Source organism: Eleutherodactylus coqui, chromosome 1 (assembly GCF_035609145.1).
Source record: "Eleutherodactylus coqui strain aEleCoq1 chromosome 1, aEleCoq1.hap1, whole genome shotgun sequence".
NCBI lineage: Eukaryota > Metazoa > Chordata > Amphibia > Anura > Eleutherodactylidae > Eleutherodactylus > Eleutherodactylus coqui.
The window spans coordinates 481,514,681-481,539,792 of record NC_089837.1 but is presented as its reverse complement, the minus strand read 5'-3'; the positions used below and the strand labels follow the sequence as shown (position 1 = coordinate 481,539,792).

At 45.6% G+C, this 25,112-nt stretch overlaps 1 protein-coding gene across 1 annotated transcript in view; it reads right to left on the bottom strand.

Annotated features, from left to right (window-relative positions):
* Positions 1-25,112, bottom strand: part of LMBR1L (limb development membrane protein 1 like) — a 52,233-nt gene that overhangs the window by 14,562 nt on the left and 12,559 nt on the right. Inside the window, exons 2-14 of the mRNA XM_066585651.1 lie at positions 23,250-23,334; positions 20,373-20,406; positions 10,925-11,064; positions 8,707-8,810; positions 8,398-8,524; positions 6,827-6,895; positions 4,693-4,757; positions 4,357-4,429; positions 4,185-4,268; positions 3,337-3,413; positions 2,040-2,117; positions 1,862-1,935; positions 1,340-1,430 (exon numbers count right to left, since the gene is read on the bottom strand). Coding sequence (XP_066441748.1) covers positions 1,340-1,430; positions 1,862-1,935; positions 2,040-2,117; positions 3,337-3,413; positions 4,185-4,268; positions 4,357-4,429; positions 4,693-4,757; positions 6,827-6,895; positions 8,398-8,524; positions 8,707-8,810; positions 10,925-11,064; positions 20,373-20,406; positions 23,250-23,334 — 1,101 coding nt within the window. The remainder of the gene's footprint in view (positions 1-1,339; positions 1,431-1,861; positions 1,936-2,039; positions 2,118-3,336; positions 3,414-4,184; positions 4,269-4,356; positions 4,430-4,692; positions 4,758-6,826; positions 6,896-8,397; positions 8,525-8,706; positions 8,811-10,924; positions 11,065-20,372; positions 20,407-23,249; positions 23,335-25,112) is intronic.

Here is a 25,112-nt window from a genome sequence, read left to right as displayed (position 1 = left end):
CTCTCCATTGACTTAAACGGGTTGTCTCGCGGCAGCAAGTGGGGTTAAGCACTTCTGTATGGCCATATTAATGCACTTTGTAATATACATCGTGAATTAAATATGAGCCATACAGAAGTTATACACTTACCTGCTCCGTTGCTGCCGTCCTCGTCTCCATGGTGCCGTCTAACGCGGTCTTCTCCTTCCATTTAGACGCGCTTGCGCTGTGCGGTCTTCTGCTGTGTTCAATGGAGCCGCTCTGGCGTGCTCGCGCCGCTGAGGTCTTCTGCGCATGCGCAGACCAGCTCTCCGGCGCGAGCACGCCGGAGCGGCTCCATTGAACACAGCAGAAGACCGCACAGCGCAAGCGCGTCTAAATGGAAGAAGACAGCGTTAGACGGCACCATGGAGACGAGGACGCCAGCAACGGAGCAGGTAAGTGTATAACTTCTGTATGGCCAATATTTAATTCACGATGTATATTACAAAGTGCATTAATATGGCCATACAGAAGTGTATAACCCCACTCGCTGCCGCGTAAGTCAATACTGAACGGCTGCTATTTACACTGAATGATCAGCTCATCGTCCATCGCTTATACAGCATAAACAAACAATGAGCTGATCGTTCAGTGTAAATAGCAGCCGTTCAGTACTGAACGGCTGCTATTTTAAGTCAACGGAGTGGGAAGGGGGTGGGGGAGCGAGGAGAGAAATCTCCTGCAGCCGCCCCGCTGTGAGCCAGCGATACTTGCTCTTATGCAGCAGTATGGGAGCGGATATGTGCAGGGACGAGTGTAAATGGGCATTAAGACCCCTTCCACCCACCAGCACTACAGGGCAACAGTACTAACCACTGAGCCATGTTCACTGAAGAGGCACCAAGTGTGGCTGTATTCCCTTGCAATTTGGCTGCATTAGGGACCTTCCGGAGGCCATATTAGTGAACGTGATTTTTAGGCTTGTTGACAATTGAGAAAATCCGGGTCGTCACAAAAATTATTTGAGAGGAAAAAAAAAAAATTAATAATATTGATCCGATCCCTCCTGACTCAATCCCTCATTAATGTAGTGAAAACTGTCTAGCAACTGGCTGAATTGCAAACCTCATTACTTGTTTTAGAAGTAGGTCATGTAATGCACTGAAACAGCAATGTACTGCAGTCCTATAAATGGGATAGAATTCTCTATTTTCGCTATACGCAGCGCTGACCTTGGATCCAGTCATTCATTTTTTGGCCAAACCATTTTTCCCTTTTAAAAACACACAGCAGTTATTAAATAGTTTTGGCCACTTCATAGTCTCTTCAGTTTTCAAATGTCAAAGCAAATAAAGAAAAGTACAAAAAAGTTCTTACTTTGGTCATGGTTGTGTTCTGTTTCTGGGGCAGGAGCCGTATAAAGAAAGGAGAGCTGTAAAACCCAACGACAGACGCGGCCATCAAGTAGCTGGTGTGAGGTTAAGGATCCAAGTCCCTTAAAACTGATTCTATACAAACAAGAGGTGGAGAGCACGATATATAATTCTATGAGCAGAACTTCTGCGGTACCAGTTGGCCTTTAACCCTTTCCAATCCACTGTGACGTCTAAAGACATTACGATTTAAGGCTGTACAGCTCCGATGTTGGAAGACGTCCGTCGGGGTTCTCTTACTGTAGATTGCCAGCCTCTCTGCTGTCGGAGCCTATCCAACGTGTCACCTCATGCAGTACTGGCTTTAGCCAGCATATAGCGCTGTTGTATAACAGCAGAAAAGGAATAAGCCCCCTAGGAAAACCAGAATACAAATTGGATTGGAAAGGGTTAACACTGGCACCGATACATGCCACTATGTATACAGACACGCATTTTCACACATTCGACTTTCGAAAAAGGATACAATATGAGGACGACTTGTACAGCTGCTCCGAAAGGCCCGAAGACGGAAAAAGATACTTTTCCGAGCCGCGAGTCCTGTGAAACACAATATCAATTACTTCAATTATTTAGTTTCAGGGCAATGCCAGAACACTGCAAACAAACCGCATTGAATACAGCTAATATTTATAGCTTAGTACCTGCATCCCTTTAGGCATGGCTGCATCGTCGATGAGAAGTTCCAAGACGTGGAAACAAACAATCAGCACAGAGATGCCCTGAAAGAAGGAGCAGTCAACATTAAAAGCATACTTTTACGACATTTATAGTATGGCAGAGCAATTTCTAGAATGTGTAGGCAGATCTATCTATATACACACATACATATATCTTATGATAGGAGCACACATACAGTGTCTTTGCACTTGTTGCACTTCTGCGGCATACAAGCACCTGCGGCATAATACAGAATAGACTGCATCAATGCTTGGCTAGGAATTCACCTGGTATTGATCAGACTAAGTGGCCAAATCAGCCGCTTGTGTAATGACCGAGGACATCTCAATTGCCTTTTTAACTGCATCTTCTGCATTTTGATTAGCTCAGAAGCTTGAGCAAAGTGCAAATTAGACCAGTGCAAGATAAAGGCCATCAAAAATGGGGAAGTATGTGGTTTCTACTCCAGAACCACCAGCAGTTTAACTTTGTCACTGCCGGGACCATTTTTAGACTTTTCACATCTCAATAAAAGCCCAAAATTATAAAAAGTAACAAGTTATAAGACAGAGAATATATCCTCCCCCATAACATGTTTTCTGAAAGCCCGACTGACACATTGTGAAAACACCACTTAGTACTAAATATCTATTACATCTGTGAGTATAAAGTTAGACCGAAACTCTAGCCCTTCTATTGCAGTTGCAGCAAGTCCTGATGTGCTCCATCCATCCGAGGCAGTAAAAGGCGATTGCACAATACAAGCACATGCATTGTGCAAGCAACTCATAAGCTAAAATCAGGTCAGAGTTATTTTGCCATATGTTACAATGTAGCAGGTTTAGCCCAATGCTGATAACGTGTTGCAACAATTTATCCTGACACTAAAAAAAGTATGAAGAAATGGGAAACGCACACACAAAAAACAAAAAAAAAATTCTGTGCCACAGCATTACATGTCAGGGCTGCTGTCTACGGACGATGGTGCATTGCGTTATTTGCGGTGCTAATCCGGTCGCGAGCAACGCAGTACATTGCTATGGAAAGCGTAGCCCCCTGTCCACGAGCGGAGAAACATAGCCATTCTCCGCTCCGCTACTCAAATCGCGGCATGCTGCGATTCTCCGCGGTGTGCCCATCTGTCACATGAGTTCTCTGTCAGTTCTCTCCCCTGCTCCCAGGTGGCAGAATATCGCTAGTGATAGTCCGCCTCGCCCGTGGACAGGGGGCCTTAAGCATCAAATTAAACGTGTAAACCAGAGGGTACAGCAAGTTACCTACCGTGAGTGCGAGGAGCAGTAACATGGCTAAGGGGTAGACCAGATTACGTTGCCACGGAGAGGCTTTTCTTCTCATCTCTAAAAGAATAGAAAAGAATTTCAGACAATTTAATTTTGGTTTGCAAAAAGTAGATTGGGACATATCAACACGGTAGAGAAGCCTTTTCCTTTGCTACATTTGCCCATTTGAGGCATATCAAAGTCGACCACTAGGTGGCGTATGCCCCTTTTACACAAGCCGATTCTCGTTTGAATGAGCGAGTGACGTCACCGCTAACTCATTCGCGCTCGTGCAGCCCGACTAGACAGGCAGATCGTTGAGAATCGTTCGCTTCTCGCTCAGCGCATGTGAAATGCGGAGTGGGAGAAGGGTGAGGGGGTGAGGGGGTGTTTAAATGTAGTGAGAAACCGCTGATTTTTATGCAGGCTGAAACCGAGCGACAAATGAAAAGTGCATAATGGTTCGTGTTCAGATGTAACAATTATTGTGCACTTTTGTTCGTTTAACCAAATTTTGAGCAGAAAAAAAAAAAAAATCGTTAAAAGGGCCTTTAGCGTCATTTTTTTTTGTTGTTTGGACTACTTCGCTTTATATTGCATACACTTTGTATTTAGCTTAGAGGTGAACATGTTGGGAATAAACATTTTCTTCAAGTAAACTTCACCCTAGATTACACAAATGCAATCCTCCTTGGTTTTGTAACATTTACCATACAAGGAGACGGGACTGATTAATGCCGTGTTGTGTATAGATGGCCTTTAATGTGCACACAACCCCTCTAGCAATATAACAGTAATGATTAGAAGAATCCCCATCAGACAGTCCAAGCAAACCCGCAGCGGTCTCACCTAATGTGATTCTGTGGCTCTTTATAGCCAATAGCCTTTTCTGTAGGGCCTCCATATTCAGGTTCAACCAGCAAGATGCCTTCGCTGTAAAATAAAAGCCCGAGAGCTGATGAGAAAGAGAACCCAAAGGGCCGTCAACCAGCAATAGGGGTGTCCCATATGAGATACGTACTTGTGATCTTACGGGATATTGCGGCTTCTTCAAACGCCGTACAGCTCAGGTGTTCCTCCAAGTTCTCCAAGAGCTGTGAAGGCGAAAGACAAGGGGGAAAGTTACTTAGATGGCGGCACTAGGCCATGTTCACACGTAGATGGAGGAACTACTTAAGGCAAACTTTTTTTTTTTTAATGCATCACCGATCTTTTCCCGTTATTCTGTAATCTTCTTATTTATGACAGAACTTATTTTGTAATTGGAAAGATAACAAATCACTATGAAAGCAAAGCAAAAACACAGCAGAATTGATAAAAAGACAAAAAAAAGGATTTCATCATACTGTATACCCACCCGAGGTTTCACTAGCAGCTTTCCAGTAACTGAGAACATCCGGGAGAGTCCTAATGGGGTACAAACTGCAAGAAAAAAAAAAAAATCAGCAGCAGCAAATACAGTACCTCGAGTCAATGACTAACTGGGAGGAACTCCATACATACAGCAGGTGATACTGAAAAACAATGGGGCAAAAGTAAAGCTGAGTTAGGCCTCCTGCACACGGGCGGACTTTTACTGCAGAATCCATGGCAGGCTTCCACACCGCGGATGTGCAGCAAATACTGTCCATAGCACATGGATTCTTCCTGCACACAAGCGGAAATCAAATGCGATTTGCGCTTGTGGAGGAAAAAAATAAATCGCAGCATGCTCAATTTTGCAAGGATTCCGCACAATTGGCTTCCATTGACGTCAATGGAAGCCGCCCGATCCACGGTTCGTCCACAATTAACATTGCAGACAGGTCGAAGATTCCGCGCCATCACCTAGCGACAGTGCGGGACAAAAACATTTTTGGAAAAAAAAAAATCTGTACTGCACATGTCAGACGGCGGCTCGCCACAACCATCTGCAGTACAGGAAAAGAATATTGGACAACATGAAGCACCACATCTCTTCTGCAGTGGAATCAATAAGAGCGGATATGCCAGGACGAGTCCAGCCAGAAGTGGACAACCGACTTGACATCTGCTGTGTCAGCAAAGCTGTCACATCAACCTTTTGTCATCGGAGTCATACAGTAGTTTGCCTCTAAGCTGAGCTTAGAGTCACCGCCCGGGCAGTGACTGCCTCACCCGCCCATGGCATGCAGACTGACAGCTCCTTTCCCTGCTTCTGTATAGGGAGAGTGTCGTCAGTCTGCATTCAGCGGGTGAGGAGAGGTTGGCGGAGCTCGCCACCGTGACTCAATTATCAGCTCAGCGTCAAAGTTTAGAAAGTGTATTTATTTAAACGCCCACCGAGGCATCAGACATCGGTGTCCCGGGTTCCTGCAGGAAGTAGTTTTTTGTACCGGAGTCATAACTATTTTATTTCTTCATCTATGGAGCTTTATGGGGGCTTAATTTTTGCGGAATGAGTTGGCATTTTTCATTAATAGCATTGAGGTGTATACGACTTTTTGATCTTTTACTTCGTTTTTTTGGGTTGAATAATGATGAAAAACAGCTTTTGGCGTTTTTTACCCCTCTTAAAACAGTTCACAGTATTGGGATAAAGGACATAAAAATTTTATAGCGCCGGCCGTGATGAATGTGCAGATTCTGAGTTTATGGGCTAGCATTTTTCCAGTAATAGAGTTTTGTTGAAAAAATTGTGCTTTATCAATTTATTTTTGGGGGAGGGGTTTGGACGTAATCATTTAATAGTTATTTTTTTAACTACATTTGTTTGTCATGGAATGTTAGAATTAGAAGAGACCTCCAGGGTCATCGGGTCCAACCCCCTGCTCAGTGCAGGATCACTAAATCATCCCAGACAGATGTCTGTCCAGCCTTTGTTTGAACACTTCCATTGAAGAAGGAGAACTCACCACCTCCCGTGGTAACCTGTTCCACTCATTGATCACCCTCACTGTCAGAAAGCTTTTTCTAATATCTAATCTGTGTTTGCTCCCTTTCAGGGAACTTGAAGATGTGATCGTTTGAGCACTTAAAGACTATGCACTGTGCTACATAGGTAGTGCTGTGTTATCTGTCACGTTCGTCACTGACAGTAAGGTCTATAACGGTCAGTGATGATAGTGACCTTAAACAGGCCACCGTACATGGCAGACCTGGAAGTCATGATTTGACCTCCAGATTTTTATGGTAACCATTGGCACCCAGCAATCAGATCGCAGAAATTCTGATGGGGTGAAGTAAGGAGCCCACTCCCTCTACAAACCTTCTAGAGGACACGGTCTACATAGACAGCGGCATCTAAAGGGCTAAATCACCACGTTTGGAGCCCATCTCCATCCCGGTGGTTGGAGCTAGACCGTAGCTGTATGTTGCAGCCGCGATCCCGCTCCGATTATTTAAATAAAAAGGAAAGCTTTAAAAAGAGCTGAAACGTGTGCATGCATTTCTATGGTCAATGTTAAAGAACGCCATTTCTGTGTTTGGGCTCCTTTACCCGATAGGAAGATGTGCCCTGACAGTATACTTACATAGAAGAAGCAGTACGCCGAAGAGAGAGATGCCGGAGTACAGGTATGGGAGGTAGTATTCCCAGAGATCTGAGAGAACAAAAGAAAACCTTTACAAGCTGAATGTAATGGAGAGCTGACAACTATGGAGATAGATGAGGATTTTCACCCAAAATGCAACAAAGTCCCATACATTAGTTCGTCAGAAGTTACAACGATACCAGTTTGGTAATAATTAGAGATGAGCGAGTATACTCGCTAAGGCACATTACTCGCTCGAGTATCTCCCCGCTCGTCCCTAAAGATTCGGGGGCGGAGAGATCTCTCTCTCCCTCTCTCCCGCCCGCTCTCCCCTGCTTCCTGCCGCAACTCACCTGTCAGCCGCGGCGGCCCCCGAATTTTTAGGGACGAGCGGGGAGATACTTGGCTAAGGCACATTACTCGAGCGAGTAGTGCCTTAGCGAGTATACTCGCTCATCTCTAGTAATAATGCTTCTTCTGCTGACAGAGATAGCAGCATGTTCAGGTGACAATTTTTGCAAAACTATCAGCAGAAAGAGCATCCAATAACCTGATGGTAAACGGATTCTGCCGGCATATTCCCTCAATAACAGCACAACAAGTTTCTGAGAAGTGAATTTAAAGTCCAAGAATGAATGCACTTCCTGTTGACACTTGCAAAAGTGTGCGACACAAAAAAAAAAAATTAAAATCACAATTCCCAGGCTTTGACTATTGTGCTGGCGTCTATGTTTTCAATCGTAGTAATGCATAGTTAGTAATTGGAAAAACTTCCTATATATGTGGCATGTATGGCTGTGTGGCTTTTTGGCAGCATACTGGTGCTCATGGATGGGAATCTCACTTGGGAACAAAGAGAAGTGTCCACTAGAGATGAGCGAGCGTACTCAGAAAAGCACTACTCGCTCGAGTAATTTGCTTTATCCGAGTATCGCTGTGCTCGGGTCTGAAGATTCGGGTGCCGCTGCTGACAGGTGAGTCGCAGCGGGGAGCAGGGGAGAGCGGGCGGGAGATAGGGAGAGAAAGATCTCCCCTCCGTTCCTCCCCGCTCTCCCCTGCAGCTCCCCGCTCCGTGCCGGCACCCGAATCTTCAGGGACGAGCACAGCGATACTCGGATAAAGCAAATTACTCGAGCGAGTAGTGCTTTTTAGAGTACGCTCGCTCATCTCTAGTGTCCACCAATTGCCATCAGTCTTGATACACAGTTGAGATTAGAACACCAAGCCCTCACACATCAGCATCCAAGAGCCCTTGTACACGGGACCATCTGTCGGGTGCCCAAGCGATAATCATTCCTGTATGTTTTAACATAGGAACAAGCATCACTAGTGAACAGGGGTGGAGCGGGCCGGGGATCGTTCCGACCCACCTCCTCCATTCACAGTGATCAGGCAGTCATTCATAAGTGATCAACTACCTATTTACACGAGACGATACGTCGTTCAGGGTTCGGCATACAAAAACTGAATGGCGAACAAATTCTCGTTCATCATTCAGTCGGGGCATGCATTTACACAACAATTTTTCGGCCCGTGTGAATGGGCCCTAACTAGGTAACTAAAAGACATACCATAGAGAGATTCTCTTCCAGCAGAGTCGTCGTCCACGATTGCAGATGCCACCCATAGAATGCCGAAGACCAGGAGGGTGAGAAGCAGAAGAACTACAGAGGTCTCATACACTCTGGACATGACTCCCTGCAAGGGGAACACACACTGTAATTACACATCATCTGGCAGGCTCGATATGAATATCCACAGCACATTCCAATTAGGCAAGTTCACTATAGGATGGACTAGATGACTGATCAATGGTTCACAATCACTATAAAAAAAAGAAACGTAACTATATGGAAACACTCACAAGATCGCGGTTTTACCTTTTTTGATCCTGCAAATCCTTCAGCTTCAGTGAAGAAATAAGCGAACGGCATCAGAAATACTAATGACAGATTTGAGAAGAGAAAGACCAAGTTCCAGAGGCCTAGAAAGACAAAAGAAAAGAAGGGGTTAAACTGGGGATGGTCAGAGCGTTAAAGGGAACCCGTCACCTCCAAGCAGCACTATAAACTAAGTAATGGTGCCATGAGAGGACGTGACAGAGCCGGGTACATTTTTTTCTTATATTACCGTTCACTGGTTTTAGCGCCATAGCGCAGCGTACGAAAATCTGACTTATTTCAGATTGCTCTGGCAGGCGGTTCGGTAGACTTGCATGAGACAGCAAATACACAGCAATCTGAAAAGTCAGCTTTCTGTGCGCCGCACGATTCTAATCAGATGACCGTGCTGGAACCCGCGACCCAATGTAGCCATCGCCACACGGCTGGGTTGTGGCAGGGATATAGCCAACAATCCTGCTGGTGATGAAGTTCTGCGCAAATTGGTAATGAATTAAGTGATCACCAGCTGTAAGTGCTTCATGTCCCCACGATTTTAGGCAAATTGCGCCACCATTAGTTTATAGCTAGTAAACACTTAAGGCCTCGTTTAAATGAACGCCGTTTGTGTGCTGCTAATTAGTGAGAAACCAGCGTTGCTGCATTCCTGAAAAGATCACGTGAACGGGCAACCTCCGGGAAGTCGCCCGTTCACAAGATCCGAGCTGCGTGCTTTCAAGACTCCCATAAGAGCCTATGGAAAGCACGCAGCTAAGATGGGTCAGGTCCTATCTTTCTGTGCACCTCGGAGCCGACATGTGAGCTTGCACTCGCATGTCCTGTAGTTGTTAGGCGCACTGATTCAGCGCGTCTAACAAATCGTCCGTGTGAACGCTTTTATAGGAATCCATTGGGTCCAATAGAAGTGCATTCTAAGTGCTAAAAACCTGCTCGTCCGAACGAGAGCGAATTAATTACCAAGCTGCATGAACATGCATCACCGCTAAGCGAGCCCGCAGTTTCAAACAATGGAATTCACTGCAAATATTTTTTTTTGCCAATCTAGAGATCGGGGGTTGGAAGTGACCCATCCTTCTAAGTGTGGGGTTACTGCACCCCTCCACAGACCACTGAATAAAGCTTTGATTGCACAAATGCACCAGCGTTCTATTCACTTTCAACGTGGCAGCGGAGACCCGTGAGTGGCACCCGCTAGGGCATTGCCGCCAGGCCCATTGAAATGAATAGAACGCTTCCTGCGCATGCTTGGCTAGTGCTCCCTTCATGATGTGGTCGCTGCGCAGCGAGAAGTGAACCCCGCAGTGACAGGCATAATAGGGTATGGGAGTCCCTCTAATCTATGCGGATAAACTGCAATCTTGGTACAACCCCTTTAACAGAGAACAGACGCCCATAAACCAGGTCATACGTCGTCCTCAGTCAGCCTGTACTGCTGAATATTTCATTTCACATGCTGGCATGCAGATTATTTCTGGTATGAGAATGGAGATGCAGATTGCACATAACTCACTGAACATTCACTTCCAGTAATACGTATTCAGCATTTATATTCCTCCCGCCTTTCTTATACCAGCGTGTGGCTATCTTATCCTTCTTGACATTAAAAGGGGCACTAACTTTTCAGACAATTTCTGTTCAGCTACTAGCTTGTATTAGTCTTATTATTTCTGTAATATACTTGCATTAGAACGTTTGTTGTTTTAACGACTGTTAAAAAACAAAAAAAAATCATTTCACATGGCTTCCAATTTCTTTGCAATCCACCATCTGTTGTTGGGTACAGAGCTTCTGTAGTAACAAGGACATTTGCTTGGCAATAGGGGTGAGGAGAATTCTTCACAGGGGCACTGGCGTGCACTCAGAAGCTGCAGGCCGACATATGTGCAGACACTGTGATAATCTGCACAACCTCTGACACACACACACACACTTCGGTTTATTTACCATTTCACCAGAGTGCCCAAATCGTCCTGGGAGAGGGGCAGCCATTCAGATACTCCCACTCCTGCTGATTGGGCCACAGACTGTGCAATTCAGCATGGGAAGGCAGGGCAAGGAAGTGTAGGACAGTGAACTACTGGCAGAATGCTAGGCTTGCCACATGATACAAACAGGAAATGAGCGGGAAAGGAGAACCTGGTGTGTTCAAAACTCGGGTACTCTTTAAAAGCGACAAATAGCTTTCCCTTGAACTCACCATGGATGAGGGATCCATTGAGCCACTGGATGTAGTAGTTGTGTGGCACAGAGAGCAGCACTTCATTGCTGATGATGGAGAAGGGCAGCAGGAGTACGGCCCCCACGGACACAGCGAGTGTAAATGTGCACATCCAGAGCCTGCATAGACAAACAAAGCGCCAACTATTACTAAAGTGCACAGGTATATTTACAGTAGTAAATAATTGTACGCTGTTCAGTGCATGTCATCATATATACAAGATTTAATTATCGTTTTATATTAATTATTGTTTTTACACTTACTTGCATGGGTGGCGTCACAAAGGTGTTGTCCAAAATGTAAGAACTCTAGATAACCCCTTCCGCATGCATTAAAATAACAAATGGGGATATAGTGACCTCTCCCCGGTTCCATCGTGTCCCGCAATAACGCTCAGTCCGCCGCTTCAGTCTCTCCGCCCGGTTTACAGGAGGTCACAGGGGCCGCAGCCAATAACAAAACTCAATTGCTGAGCTCGGTTATTGGCTGCAGCCCCCGTAACGTCACATAAGGCGGCGTGGGTCTGCAGCTGTCAACAGAGACCAGAGCGGAGGACTGACAGGCGTCGCAGGACACAGGGGAAGTGGGGGAGGAGGATATATCCCCATTTATTATTTTAATGCATGGGAAGGGGTTATCAAGAGTTCTTACAATCCCTTTAAATTAAAGGGAATCTGTCCCCAACTATAATCACCATAAACCGAGTTACGGTACTTATAATTTAGGCGATGTGGAGTCTAGAGAGCCTCTCTTCATTCTCCCCCAGATCTCCATTCCTTCAATGTTTTCTGGAGAGGTCATTGTGCGCACATCCAACTTTTCGGAAGGCTGTGAGCCTACATTCCCATTTATCTTTAGGGGTGCACACAGCCTTCTGAAAAGGGGTCACGCTGGCCGGGTGTGCGGACTTGGCCCGGGGAACACCACCAGAACGAGGGACCAGGCGAGTATGTAAAGAAGCTTCCTGCACTCTGCGCCACCTAAACTATAAGCAACAAGACTTAGTTTATGGCGCTTCCAGTTGGCAACAGGTTCCTTTAATATTCTCCTGGACTGAGAGAGGAATTCAGAAAGTAATCTGGATCACTCCCATAAAAAGTTGGCAGGAAACTATATTGATCACTTTCCCTGTATACACAGAAGGATCTTTTGCCCAGACTTGTATTAGGGAACTGCAGGTCTGCATGTGCAGAAGGCTTCAAGAATCCCCATGTACACAAATGTGGAGTTCATTCTTTTCCAGCAAAACAAGAAATTGGATTACATGAGCGTGTGACTCACCCCTAATCCTTCATCTGTGGGTGTAGCCATGTTAGATCACTCAGGTCATTACAATTACTTTTATAGCCTACGCACTATTGTATAGACAGAATTAGACATGGGATATGCAGCCAATGTACCTCCTTACAGTTCATATGGACTTTATAATAGGAACAGCCTATAGTCCTGACAATACTACAGAGCAAGAATACAGTAACCGCATGATGCTGAACCGCTTTAAGCTGCCTGTCCACGGGCGTTGCGACCGTGGGAGCAGACAACGGGGAGCAGCAGCCAGCTGACGGATCTCTGCGGCAATTCGCAGCAGAGGGGCTGCGTTTTCCAGAGCAATGTTATGGAAAGTCTGCACTGCATTACTCGCGGCCGCATTATTGCCGCGAGTAACGCAATGCACTATTGTCCGTGGACAGGAGCTCTAAAGCATGTACCATCTCTGCCTGCTGGGAGGACAGTGTGGTTATCATCACTCTCTATATCCTCCAAAATAAGCTACAGACCACAAGTATACAGTCAGGGAGATGAACTGTGATCTCCACTATTACAACTATGTGACAGGAGCCTCTAATCATCAGCATTAACTGTGATAGGAGTTTGTGTTTCCCTCTGAAGAGCTTGTGTGGTAGGGTCCACGTAATATCACATGGAAATTAGGCTAACTAAAAACTAAAGAATTACTAACTTGAGAAAACACAAGTAAATCTCAGGTGGTCAGAAATCAGATCCCATGACCCACCTGAGGATAACTCCAGGAGTTTCAGAAAGAAAAGGTAAGCTAAACAAGGTAATACTGGCAGACTTGTATATTCTGGGGGAGCTAGTTACATAATAAAATGGAGAGAATTTTTTTTTTTTTTTTACCATAGTGGCCCTTTAAATTCCTGCCCTTTCTGGTTCAAAATGCAGACTTATCAAAGATTGACAGCTATCTCCATATACACACTCCTACAGGAATAGGACCACCCACTAGACTCCTAAAACACAGAAGGAGCAGAGATTTAACCCTTTCCAATCAACTGTGACATCTTCCTACATTCTGATTGAAGCTTGTACAGCTCCAATGTCAGAAGACGTCCGACAGGGTATTCTTACCATCTATTGCCAGCCACTCTGCTGTCAGAGCCTCTCTGGCGCGCGCACACACACTGGCTTTAGCCAGCAGATGGCACCGTTGTAGAACAGCAAAAAGAGAAAGCCTTTTAGGAAACCCTGAATCCAAAATTGGATTGGAAAGGGTTAAATCAATAAGTTACAAGTTATAATGGAACTCTCTCTACAAACCTATATAACAACCTGCCCAGCTCCTCCTGGCGTATACCACGTCGCCCGCAGATTGAACTGGATATCTAACATGACGGCTTCAGTTTAAAAGGTAGTCCATGAATTGTAGGCTTGAGAAGACGCGACCGTATAATTATTTATGTATACATTTCAACCGGATTATCCATTATCCCAATCCCCAGCCTTGTGGCCCTCACACGGGTAAACATAAAGCCAATATGCTGATCACCCGTAGTGCATGTGAAGAGAATTCTAAATATTAGCGACTCCGGCTCATGGCATGCAGGTGACAGCTAGGAGAGAGTGATGACGAGAGGCCAACGTACGCGTGCGGCACCGAAGACATAACAAGTAATGGAGCTGCTGCACGTTCACGCACTGGGTGTGATCTGTGGCCCCAGGGCACCTGGTAAGATGCCAACTTCAGTGTGGCATTGGCAATGCACAGCAGAAGTTCAAGTCAGGCCAGTAAAAGCAGCTTGAGGGATATGTATGCAATTGTCTCCACAGGAGAAACACGGCTACATTACTAACAAAGTTTGTTTTAAAGGGGCACCAAGCCTCAAATCTAGTGATTAGTCCCGACTAAATGTGGTGAAACTTCCTGGAAGCGGTAACGAAAACTTCAGAACATGTAAGCAGACGCAGGCAGGTCTGGCTGTAGATCACACTCCTTCCACACCGGACTTTAATCCTGCTTGGTTTTTTAATGTTGGAAACCTCATTGACCTATATGATGTAACCCCCAGCAGTCACATGACAACTGGAAAAACCAACGTCACTTTATTGTAGGTTTTGAATTTAAAGGTCTCATGTTAATAGATTGATGCAGAACTCTGCTGCATTAGGAGCATTTTAGTGAGTGACATAACTAATTTTAGCCAGTAAATAGTTTCTTTGTGTTCCAGTGGTCATACAAAAAAAGAAAAAAAAAAAGAAAAAAAAAAAAAAAAAGAAGAAGAGTTGTCAATGCAGCTGTATGACACTGTATTTTGTGGGACGAGTTTTACTTTTTGTAGGAACCAATTTTGGGTAATTAAAATTACTTTTCTTTGGCTGCGGGCAATGGGGGAAAAAAAAAAAAAAGATTTTTATGGTATTCCCAGTGTGGTATAAATATGGAGTTATCTTTAGGTCGTCATGATTTTGACAGCAAATTTATAGGTTTTTTTTCTTTTTATTGTGCAAAAGTGGTAAAAAAAAAAAAGTGAGCCCAGCATCTGTTAAATGGTGTAGAGGAGTGATTAGATGAGCTAGCTATCATTTCAGTCATTTTCTGGGGAAAAAAAACCCCATATGTAGCAATCAGAGAGCAAATATGCTTTGATTAAGGTTACCCTTCCCCCATATATAGAGGAGAATCACAGATTTTCTCTGCTGCCCGCTGGCTTCCCCTTCCTCTCTCCTGCACACACACGAATAAAGGACAGCTGTACCTTCATTATTCCCGACTCCACTTTAAACAGCTGTAACTCCAGTTCTGTAAGCGCTACAAACATCCTTTTGGTGTCATTTTAAAGCCAAACGAAAAGCATGTTAGTAGCCCTGATAAAAGCTACAGCTGTTTGCAGTTTTGGATGAACAGCTCTCTTACTACTTTAATGTCCTTTTCCTGCAGAAAGAACACGTCAAAAACTGCCAGGGAAGTAAAAGAAAGTAGACCCAGCAATAGCATAAAGCCCGATCCCGCAAGCCAAAATACAACCATTAATCATGATGTAGTCTGCATACACCTGTATATGCTCCTTGAAAGAAAAAAAAACAAAAAACCACAACTACCTATACAGAGAGAGGAATAGGTTAATCAGTGCAAAGCAAATACAGCATTCCACAGTAAGAGCATCATAGGAAGAGTCACGTGTCATTTTGGCATAGCAAAGCCGATTCAACAAGCCGTGGACAAAATCCAACCATTAAAGAGGACCCGAACCGCTTCTCCAACTCCCCGATGGACACTTGTGTATTCGTGTGCTCAACTACACAGAACTTTATTTGGATGGCGTGGGGGAGGGTGCGGTGCACAACACAGATCACCCACTTCATACACTCCAAGTTTGATGCCGTTCAAGTCATCATTTTTAATTGGGGTACTACTCATTTGAGTCATCAACAAACAAGTCGATGCAGAACGATTTGTGACATATGGGTGACAACAAGCCCACACGCCAGCCGTATGGCTCATAAACAACAGAAGACTGACATAACTGTGTCACAGAATGGTGTGATAAAAGCCTCGGCGCTGCTGAATATTCACCGACGCTCCGACAAATCTGTACGCCGCCTCCGCAAAACCATATGAGCCTCCCCCGCATAGCTCTTATAGTGGAGGGGGTAGGGCTCATATGTCGCCACAGTCTTGCGCATATTAGAGAAATATTAATAAACACACAATTGCACCACTTTTCTGCTGTAATTACATTGAAAGGAGTTCTAAAAATATGATACTAAAAAGCACTTTACAACAAAACGCCACTAATTTCTTCCATTCACCCGAGGACTATGTCAAAATTGAAAAAGATACTATTTGCGCGAATTCCTCAATGCCGCCATACAAGTTGCCGCAGCAGAGCACTCCGGTAAACATAAAATACCTTTTTCTAAAAGGTGTGTATGAAATCACAAGATAATACCAGTTTCGAATCGAGACTTGTACCCAAAAGGTTGTTTTACACCGAACGTTTCCATTTTAATTCTCCCTCGTTCAAACAAGAAGTCGTTCACATTCGCTTAGCGGCGGTTTAGACCGAATGATAAGTAAACCCGCCAACGATGGTTTTTATGCCTGCCTAAAACGAATGCCGAAAGAAAAGGGAACAATTATCGCTAGTCGTTGGCCGAGTTCAGACTCAACGGTTATCGTTCCCTCTAAACCTTTAGTCAGGTAAGGGGTCAGTTTTTTCTCCCAAGTGCCGTCGCCCATCATGTTGGTTTCTGAGTGCGATGACATCAGCAATGTGTACAACATATGTCACTTGTGTAACACGACTCTAGTCCAGCGCATCGGATGCACATTCAGGTTTTCCATTACTGGACTCCAAGATTTTGTTCCTTGCAGCAAGAAGATTAGAAGACACAGGAAGAGATCAGATTTCAAAGACATCTTAAAAAGCCAAGAACTATGAAGTAAAGTGCGAAGGAGTCATACTCTGAGAATCAAGACAATGACAGAGCTAGAGAAGGCGTCACGGATCAGAAAGCCAACTGTGAAGAAGCCACACAAAGAAGGGATGTCCTTTATCCCTAAATAAATAGTCTCAGTTTGACGCTATGAGATATGTTGGTGATGGAGGAGACTAGAGGAATGAAATGAAGGTGCATCGACTTCAAGGGGCCATGTATAAAGATGTACAGAGGGATGCTGGATCATGGAGGCATTGTCCCCACGAGAACTGCTTGTAGGGTAGACCATGGTGGTCCTCATGCTGTGTCCACGGACCTAACGGCCATTTCAGACAGTATCTACGTTGTTTTTTTCCTGTGCAGATGCTGCGTCAAAATCCATGGCCGAGCACGATGGCGCTGATCAAGGCAATACTGTACTGGAGAAGAACGATCGTATTAACATGACAGCTGCTTGTTTAACCCCTTAATCCCAGCCGATAGTAAAAAAAAATACGTTGCCGGATTAACGTGTCTGCTCCTGCAATCAAAAAGGAGCAGGTAGGGTCCTCGGCTGCAGACACAGCCGAGGACCCAGAGGAGAAGGTATAAGTGCTTTGTAACCACTTTTGCTTCCTCCTTTCTAAAAAGTGAAAGCGTTAGTTCCATTATGCGACCCGGCGATCGCGTGACAGCAGGTTCCCAGCAGCTCTGCCAGTAATTACGGTCACACTAGGGGGAGGTTTTCATGGATGCCCCAGTTACAGCGGGAAAGTGTGAAATAGAAAAAAAAAAATGTGTAACAAAAAAAAAAAAAAACACAACATTTCCATTGCTCAACCACTATCACACTGTGCTTAAGAACAAGCTAAATGCTCGCAGGCTGCACGTCTCCCCACGTAAACTAATGACAGCTCTATAGGGATGAGCCATCGTATTAGCAGGTTTGGTAGAAGCGGTCCTCGTAAAGAACCAAGGAGTGCCAGTCGTGGTGTAAAAGGATCCTTTGCAGTGCAAGAACTGGCAGCGCAGGGACACACAGGGTTAATGTAACAGCAGCCGCGGAGGAGTCAGAGGGAAGCCGAGCACAGCAGCAAGTTGAAAGTCTAAACCCAGAGAGGGACGACGTGGCAGAGCAAAGGCCGGTCACATAGGAGAAGATCAACGTATCCATGTCCTATCAGGACAAGTCACACAGCACACAATAGACCTGTGAGACTGCGAGAGGTCGGAGGTTAACCCTATAGGTACAGAGATAAGGCTGCGTGTATCCACATTAACCAAGATAGGATAATCTTCCTTTTACTCTCGGCCCGATGTAATTAGCGCATTCAAGACGCCATTCGAAGATCGGTTTATGGAGATGAACTATTGCCAATACCATCATTGGTCTCCGTACGCCTGCTGCCTGCTCACATGGATGGACACCACTGATCAGTGAGCGTTTGTTACGTTTCTGCGGAACGCTCGGTCCCGGTAATCGGCCCGTGTAAAAGGAACAGATGCTGCAAACAATATGTAAGATTTCACCCCTTCAAATCAACAGGTCAATCTGCTGCAGATACGCATCAAAATCCAAATGGCGTGGATCTCTTCACTGCAGCAAAACCGCCAAGTGTAAACAACCCATGTGTAAATCATAGATTGCCTCATAGATGGATCCCGCAGCAAATACTGCCCGCAACGCTTTTCCATGCCCACCAGCGGAAATACACTGATTTTCCAGTCGTGAAAGAAAAAAATAAATAAATAAATTGCAGCAAGTCCTATTGCAGCCGACACTTTCGCAGCACAGAGAAGAAGACAACTGACAGGGACTGGGGGGACATGGTCTGATTCTGCTGTGAGATCTCAGTCGGAATCCGACCCGACCGTGTGCATTCGGCCTTAGCCAGTGGGCTTAGGCACTCATCTCTGTTCTCACTGCAGTGGCCAGGCTTGGTATCGCAAGCACAGCTCCCAATGAAATTAATAGGAGCATTGCATGCAATAGCAAGCCTGACCACTGTGGTGGGTAAGGAGCAGTTTTCGGTATTATTGTATATTGACGCCCCCCCCCCTCCCCGTAGCGGATTGGCTGCAGAGGGTGTCCACCTGCAGGTCCTGCAAGTGCACTAAAGAGTAATAGAAAAGGCACAGAGCGGGCCCGCCGCTGCAGCTGCGGCCCCCCACAAGCAAGTGCCTTCCCCTGTGGCCCAAAAGGCCGAACACCCCTGACTGTAGAACTGCTTTGCGGCATTGGCTGCAGAGAGGGCAAACCGAAGTGACAATGCTTTCCCGGGAGCGGCTGTGACGGAGCACTGATGTGGCCGGCGCTACGGAGGTGACAGCCGGTGGTCGGGACACAGGAGTGAGGCAGTGGCGGGGATGCTGCCATCAGGCGGTAGGTGGGACGAGAGGTGAGCGGCCGCCCGTGTACCATGCTTGGTTGAAATGCCGGGCGAAACAGAGCAGACAGGCTGCAGCGTCAGCATAGATTTTTCCCAATGCTGCAGCCTTAGCCTGAGGGTTACTATATAGTTTTTAGGCTTACATTATGACATGTTACAGCGGTACCATGGCAGCATTTACAGGTCCTAATGTACGGCCAAGAACTATAGTAACTGTCAGGCTAGGGCTGCAGCGCTGGGACACATCTATGCACACTGTGCTGCTAGGACCTTGCAGCCTGCACCCCATCGGGAGCTGGGGGTGTGAGAGGGGCGTTCCTCCTGTCAAACCCCTAGCTTCCGGTGGCGTCAAGGTACAATACTACTGCAGTTTTCTTTCTGCAAAATAAATAAATAAAATAAATAAATCAGCGCCCCCCCCCGATGTACTATTGATGACCAATCCTGAGGATAGGCCATCAATGTTGGAAAACCCTCTTAACTGCCCGACTCCGATTCTAGATTAATCCTTTTTTCAGCTTCTGTACCTTTAATTGCAATTATTTTTTTTAAACAAAATGCATGCAAGAAAATGCCTTTGTCTTTTGTAAATGTGTATTCCGGCTGCTCAGCGGTGACACGAGGCGGTACAAAGTCTAGCCCCGCTGTCCTCCTTCCGAAGGTCCCTTTCCCACCCGCAGTTATGTGCATTTTCACACCAATTGCTACATCCCATAACATTGCCTACAGCCATTGTCCTTGTGTGCCACAATCCCAACAGCACCTGGCACACAAAGGGTCTTTGTGCATCGTCACACTTCTTGTGAAACCCAGTAAGCTGTAGGTGACAAAAGGGACAATGGCCAACGTTTATGGCAGCTCTACTATATGCCGATCAGTCAGTCCTCCCGTCTGTGTATTGCTATACCGGAGACAAGGAGCAGCAGATAGAGCCCGAGCGCACAGACTACAGGCGGAACGTTAGTTGTGGCGCCATTCCAGATTATTGGTCTAAGACCGTGTGCCATGAGAACTGCCCCCGCCACAGCTCCCACATGATGGTCTGGCAGGGTCCACGATTCTCCTATGTCACCAGCAAGGTTGCCCTCCACCACCCACTATAACCGTACTACTCCGAGGATGTGCCATGAGGAACACAAAAACATTATACTTTTTTGTTTGTTTTCTAACCTTTGGGTTTGTCCTATAGTCTAAGGGTGCAGTAAATATTATATTGCGTGCCACTGTGAGTTGTGCCAAGACACATAAGAGACATTCATTAAAACTACAGGCAACACTTTGGTAAATATTGAACATGAGGCGGCATCCATATTAAAAATGACCAATTCTTCATTAGCTACACAAAAAAAAAAAAGGCTGAAAAAAAAAAAACCACTTACGCAATTCTGTTGACGGCAGCATCTTCAACATCAACTGTAAGAGAGCAGAGAGCAATGATTAACGGTAATGAAGAACGGACTGTCATGGACGCAGCCGAGTCCCACTTCCCAAAAGCTCAGCGACCACCGTGAGGCCGGATGCCTCCCAATGACCTGGTGAAGCCTGATGGGAAATAGGACGCCAGTAATTTGATGGGATTTCAACATTTTGGTTCATTTTAGGCCACTTTTCTCCAATGAGAGGGAATACCGCAATAACAATGTGTTTATAGAAGTAATAGACACTTCAGCGGCTTTCTTCATTCTGATTATCGCTGACCGTAACACACATGATGATGGCGTATTGCCGTTTGTGTATCCAGAATTATCAGGCATTTTACCGCAGCAAATAGCGCAGCGAACGGAGGAAGGAAACAGTATTGTGTCTGTGTGTGATCCAACGCGCCGTGCTTAGAAGTTATATGACACTCACAAGCTGTCCGACTGTTCTGGCCCCACGGTTCGGCTATAATAAGAAGTGCTGAGCAAAACAATAACCCGTTCCAAGAAGAGCGCAGAACTGTGACCAACTAAGACGAGGACAACCTGAAGGCCTCTTTCACACGGGCGATAGTGATACTGCCGCAGTGTTCTGTGCGATATCACTGAGTGATCACGATTTTGTAGCCCTCTTTTGCCCGGATTTTTTTGGAGGGGGCTTGAAACATAAGCCCTATGCCAAAAATAAGGCCTAGCTGCATTAACAAAAACAATACATTACCTAACAGGCGCTGTCTCATCCGCCGTACTTTTCCTCCCAAAGCTCCGGCACTGGCTCTGATTGGTTCATCGAGCGCCGCAGTGATTGGCTGAGCTGTGACACTGGAGAACCAATCACAGCCATTGCGAAGGCTTTAATTGGTTCATAAAGCATTGCAGTGATTGGTTCTTATGCACCGCGGCTCAGCCAATCAGAGCCATCGCTTCCTGGAGGCTGGATTTTTAAACCCTCTGCCCAGGAAGCGCTGGCTGAAAACTACAGACACGTGCCACACTTCCAACTGCTGGAGGAGAAGTGCGGTGGAGCGAACAGCGCCTGTTAGGTAATGTATTGTTTTTTTTAATGCAGTAAGGCCTCATAGGGAAACATGGGCTACAAAACATCACAAATCGCCGCTGTATAGAGCATGCCGTGATTTTTCTCTTGCAATGTAGCAGCCTACAAAACATCGCTGATGTGAAGGAACCCATCGAAAAGCATGGGTCTCACATGCGATTTGCAGTGCTGTCGCATTGCGAAAACAATTACGTGATTTTGTCGCCCGTGTGAAAGCAGCCTGACTCAGATGCAACAACATGAGAAAGGTATTGGGCTGAAGCTATTGAGCGTTTGGTATAAGATATTTACCTAGAGTCTATAATTAAACGGGAAGTTCCGCCTCTCACATTTATGGCCGTTGTAATAGAAAGCACTGCACACCTGTGTGGCCACATGTCCATTCATTCTTGGACTGGGTGCAGCTGGATGGGGTAGGGAGTCCCCCCAATTCTGGAGATAGGATCTGCATCATGTGGATATGCCATAAACATGTGAGGTGGGAATACCGCTTTAAAACTCACACAGTTACTTGGATTTGACACACATGCGATCTTAGCAGGGGTCTTAACCCTTTCCAATCCACTGTCTGACGTCTAAAGACATTCTGATTGAAGGCTGTACAGCTTCTGATGTCGGAAGACGTCCGGCAGGGTATTCTTACTGTATATTACTGGCCACTCTGTTGTCAGAGGCCTCTCCAGCTTGTTCCATACCGCAGTACTGTCTCTCCATTGTATAATGGCAGAAAGAGAAAATTCCCTAGGAAACCCTGAACCCAAAATTGGATTGCAAAGGGTTAAAGCCTCATGCCCACGGCTGGGTCGGATTCAGACTGCGAAATATCGCAGCGTAATCAGACCCGGTGCCCGTCAGAGATCCTATACTCGCCTGTCCGAGTCCGCCGCAAGTGTCTCGGCCAGCGAGCTAGCGCAGTGCAGCATGTCCATAAAGAATCCTGCGTGTTTATAAATAATGTTTAACGCCATCATGAGTGAAGAAGTACATGTACACAGTGTGCGTGGAGCTAGCACCGATTACGGCCATTTAACTGCTTAGATGCCGGGGTCAATGTAGACTGCAGTATCCCAAGCCATTATACAGAGAGGGTAAGCTGCACTGCCCCCTCTCGCAGATGTGAGTGCATGGCAGTTTGGGGCCTAGTGACGGCATGGCATGGATTCCAGCCTTTTAAAAAGGTAACCTGTCAGCTTGAACTTGCTGTCCAAAGTGCAGGCAGGATGTTATACAGTTTGGTGGGGGAAAATTCTGTATAACTTGTATTTTACTCATTTCTATCTGCTCCTTATGAGCTGAACAGTCCAATGGGCGGAGCTATCAGTGATTGACAGCCATCTCAGCATATACAGTCATACACAGCTGTAAATCGCTGATAGCTCCGCCCACTGGACTGCTCAGCTCAGAAGGAGCAGAGGTATAAATGTATAAAATTATACTGAATCTTTCCTCATAAAAACTAAAAATGGAAATAAAATTAGGCCATTACCACACACTGCATGCCAGAAAAACTACATCTAAGAGAGCTGGAGTGCAGTTGTACTCTACGTCAGCCCATTTAAAAACACTTTATAGAAAGTTTTTCTTTTTCAGAAGAGGGGGAGGGGAGAAGCCTCTTACACAGCTATATCGCAGGAAAATAAAGTTATAGAAGGGACAGAGAAAGGACGGGGGGGAAAAACAAAAAAAAACAAAAAAAAACAAAAAAAAAAAGCTTGTTTGGCCGTACCCCAAGACGCTAGACTAGAAGCGGTTTCCCCCGTTCTGGTGATGGCGGGACTCACCTGTGGTGAAATCAGCATGTTTCTTGAACTTCGTGATGACCACGTAGGAGAGGAGGTAGAGGGAGGAGAAGAGTAACGTGCAGATCTGCCAAGAGAACACAGACAGGTCTTATTACTGGACTTAACCCCATTACATGATGCAGATGAATATATGAAGATAACGCGCTGAAGGCAGATATCCATTATCAGCAGGATGACGGTTTCCTTCTAGTATTTGTTTTACAGAAAAGCTCACATAAAAACCCATCATGAAAAGACATGCAACTTGTAGCAGCATTAATCTAAGGTTACGGTATATGCTGTACACAAGCATCACGACATACAGTGGATACAACTGCACTGCAATCACACACAACCAGGAGTGCGGTGTATTACAGGAGGCAGACGTTCTTCGCTATTTTTAGGACGCCAAAAGGAAAACACAGAATCATATGTTCCTAGAGCAGCCGGAGAAGCCTGTGGTGTAATAAACAATGGCGGACACGAGAGTATGCGCAAGACTGTTTTCACACTGGCGACAAAAATCGTGCAGTTTTCTCGCCATGTGACAGCGCTACAAATCGCATGTGAAGCCCGTGCTTTCCATTGAGTTCCATCACATTAGCCATGTTTTGTAGGCTGCTACATTGTGCGGGAAAAAAAAAAAAAAAAAGATATATATCACAGGTTGCTCAATATTGTCGCATTTGCAAGGTTTTGTAACCGACGATTCCCGTTGAAGCCTTCCTTTCTGTTGCATCAGATGAAAACGCAGTTTTCGTGTGTGCAACTTTTACAATGGGAAGTCCTGCTCTTTCCCCTAAAATAAACCTGAGCTGCATGAACACCCCCCTTCCCCCTAAAAAAAACCCTAACAACATGAGCTAAGAGGTGATGTCCGGCTCCGCTGCATCTCCTACAATTGTTTGGAGTCCTCCGGCAGAGCTTCCTGGTCAGGGCTTTTAAAAAACCCCACCTCCAGGAAGTGCTGGCTCTGATTGGCTCTCGAGCGCCACGGCTCAGCCAATCAGAGCCAGCGCTTGATGAACCAATCACAGTCATTTTACAAGCATCACACAAAATCCTCAGAAAACTGTGTGGAAGAATAAGCGCGAACGTGAGGTTATCCAGGTGGTATAACTAACCGTACATAATCAGACGTTGTCTGTGGGATCGATAAGGCACCTGAAGTAATCTCTCCATACCCACATGACGGACTAAAATCCAGAACCAAGCTGCCCGACACGCGTTTCGTAGTACTTCCTCAGGGGTTGTGAGCCAAATCGTCCTGTCCTCCCTTATACAGCTACCATTAGTGACACCCACCTGCTGTATATTAAGTGGCTCAGGCACTCTGGAGAAGTGAAGCACAAGATCCCGATCCCGGCAATCATGACAAGCGTGTCAGAGGCCGGTGACGTCACCACACACTTGTGGAGCGCCATAAACGGATGTCGCTTTCAGAGCCTTCGGTGTGCAGAAAGCAGCAGAACGAGATATTATATATTATAATATATTAAATACTGCACTTTTTACACTGCCTAATAGTTCAACTCTTGCCGTTCTGTAGGGGAAACTATTCAACAATCATCCCATCGTCACAGGCAGGATTACACTGAGGGGGGGGAAAAAAAAAAAAAAGGCAAAATATGTGATCCGAGGCAGAAAGTATGGAGGACTGGAGGGTAGTAAAAAAATACATAAGAGAATTGGATAGACAAGCCGGTGGAAGGGGAGAGGGGTGCAGCAGGACGAGAAGACTTACCTTTGCCAAAGATGAAAATACAATGGATCATTGATCGCAATCCCCCCAAATATACACAAACTAATAAAAACTGCACCGCAATGATAAAGGAGGGCCAACGTTCACAAAGTACAATGTAA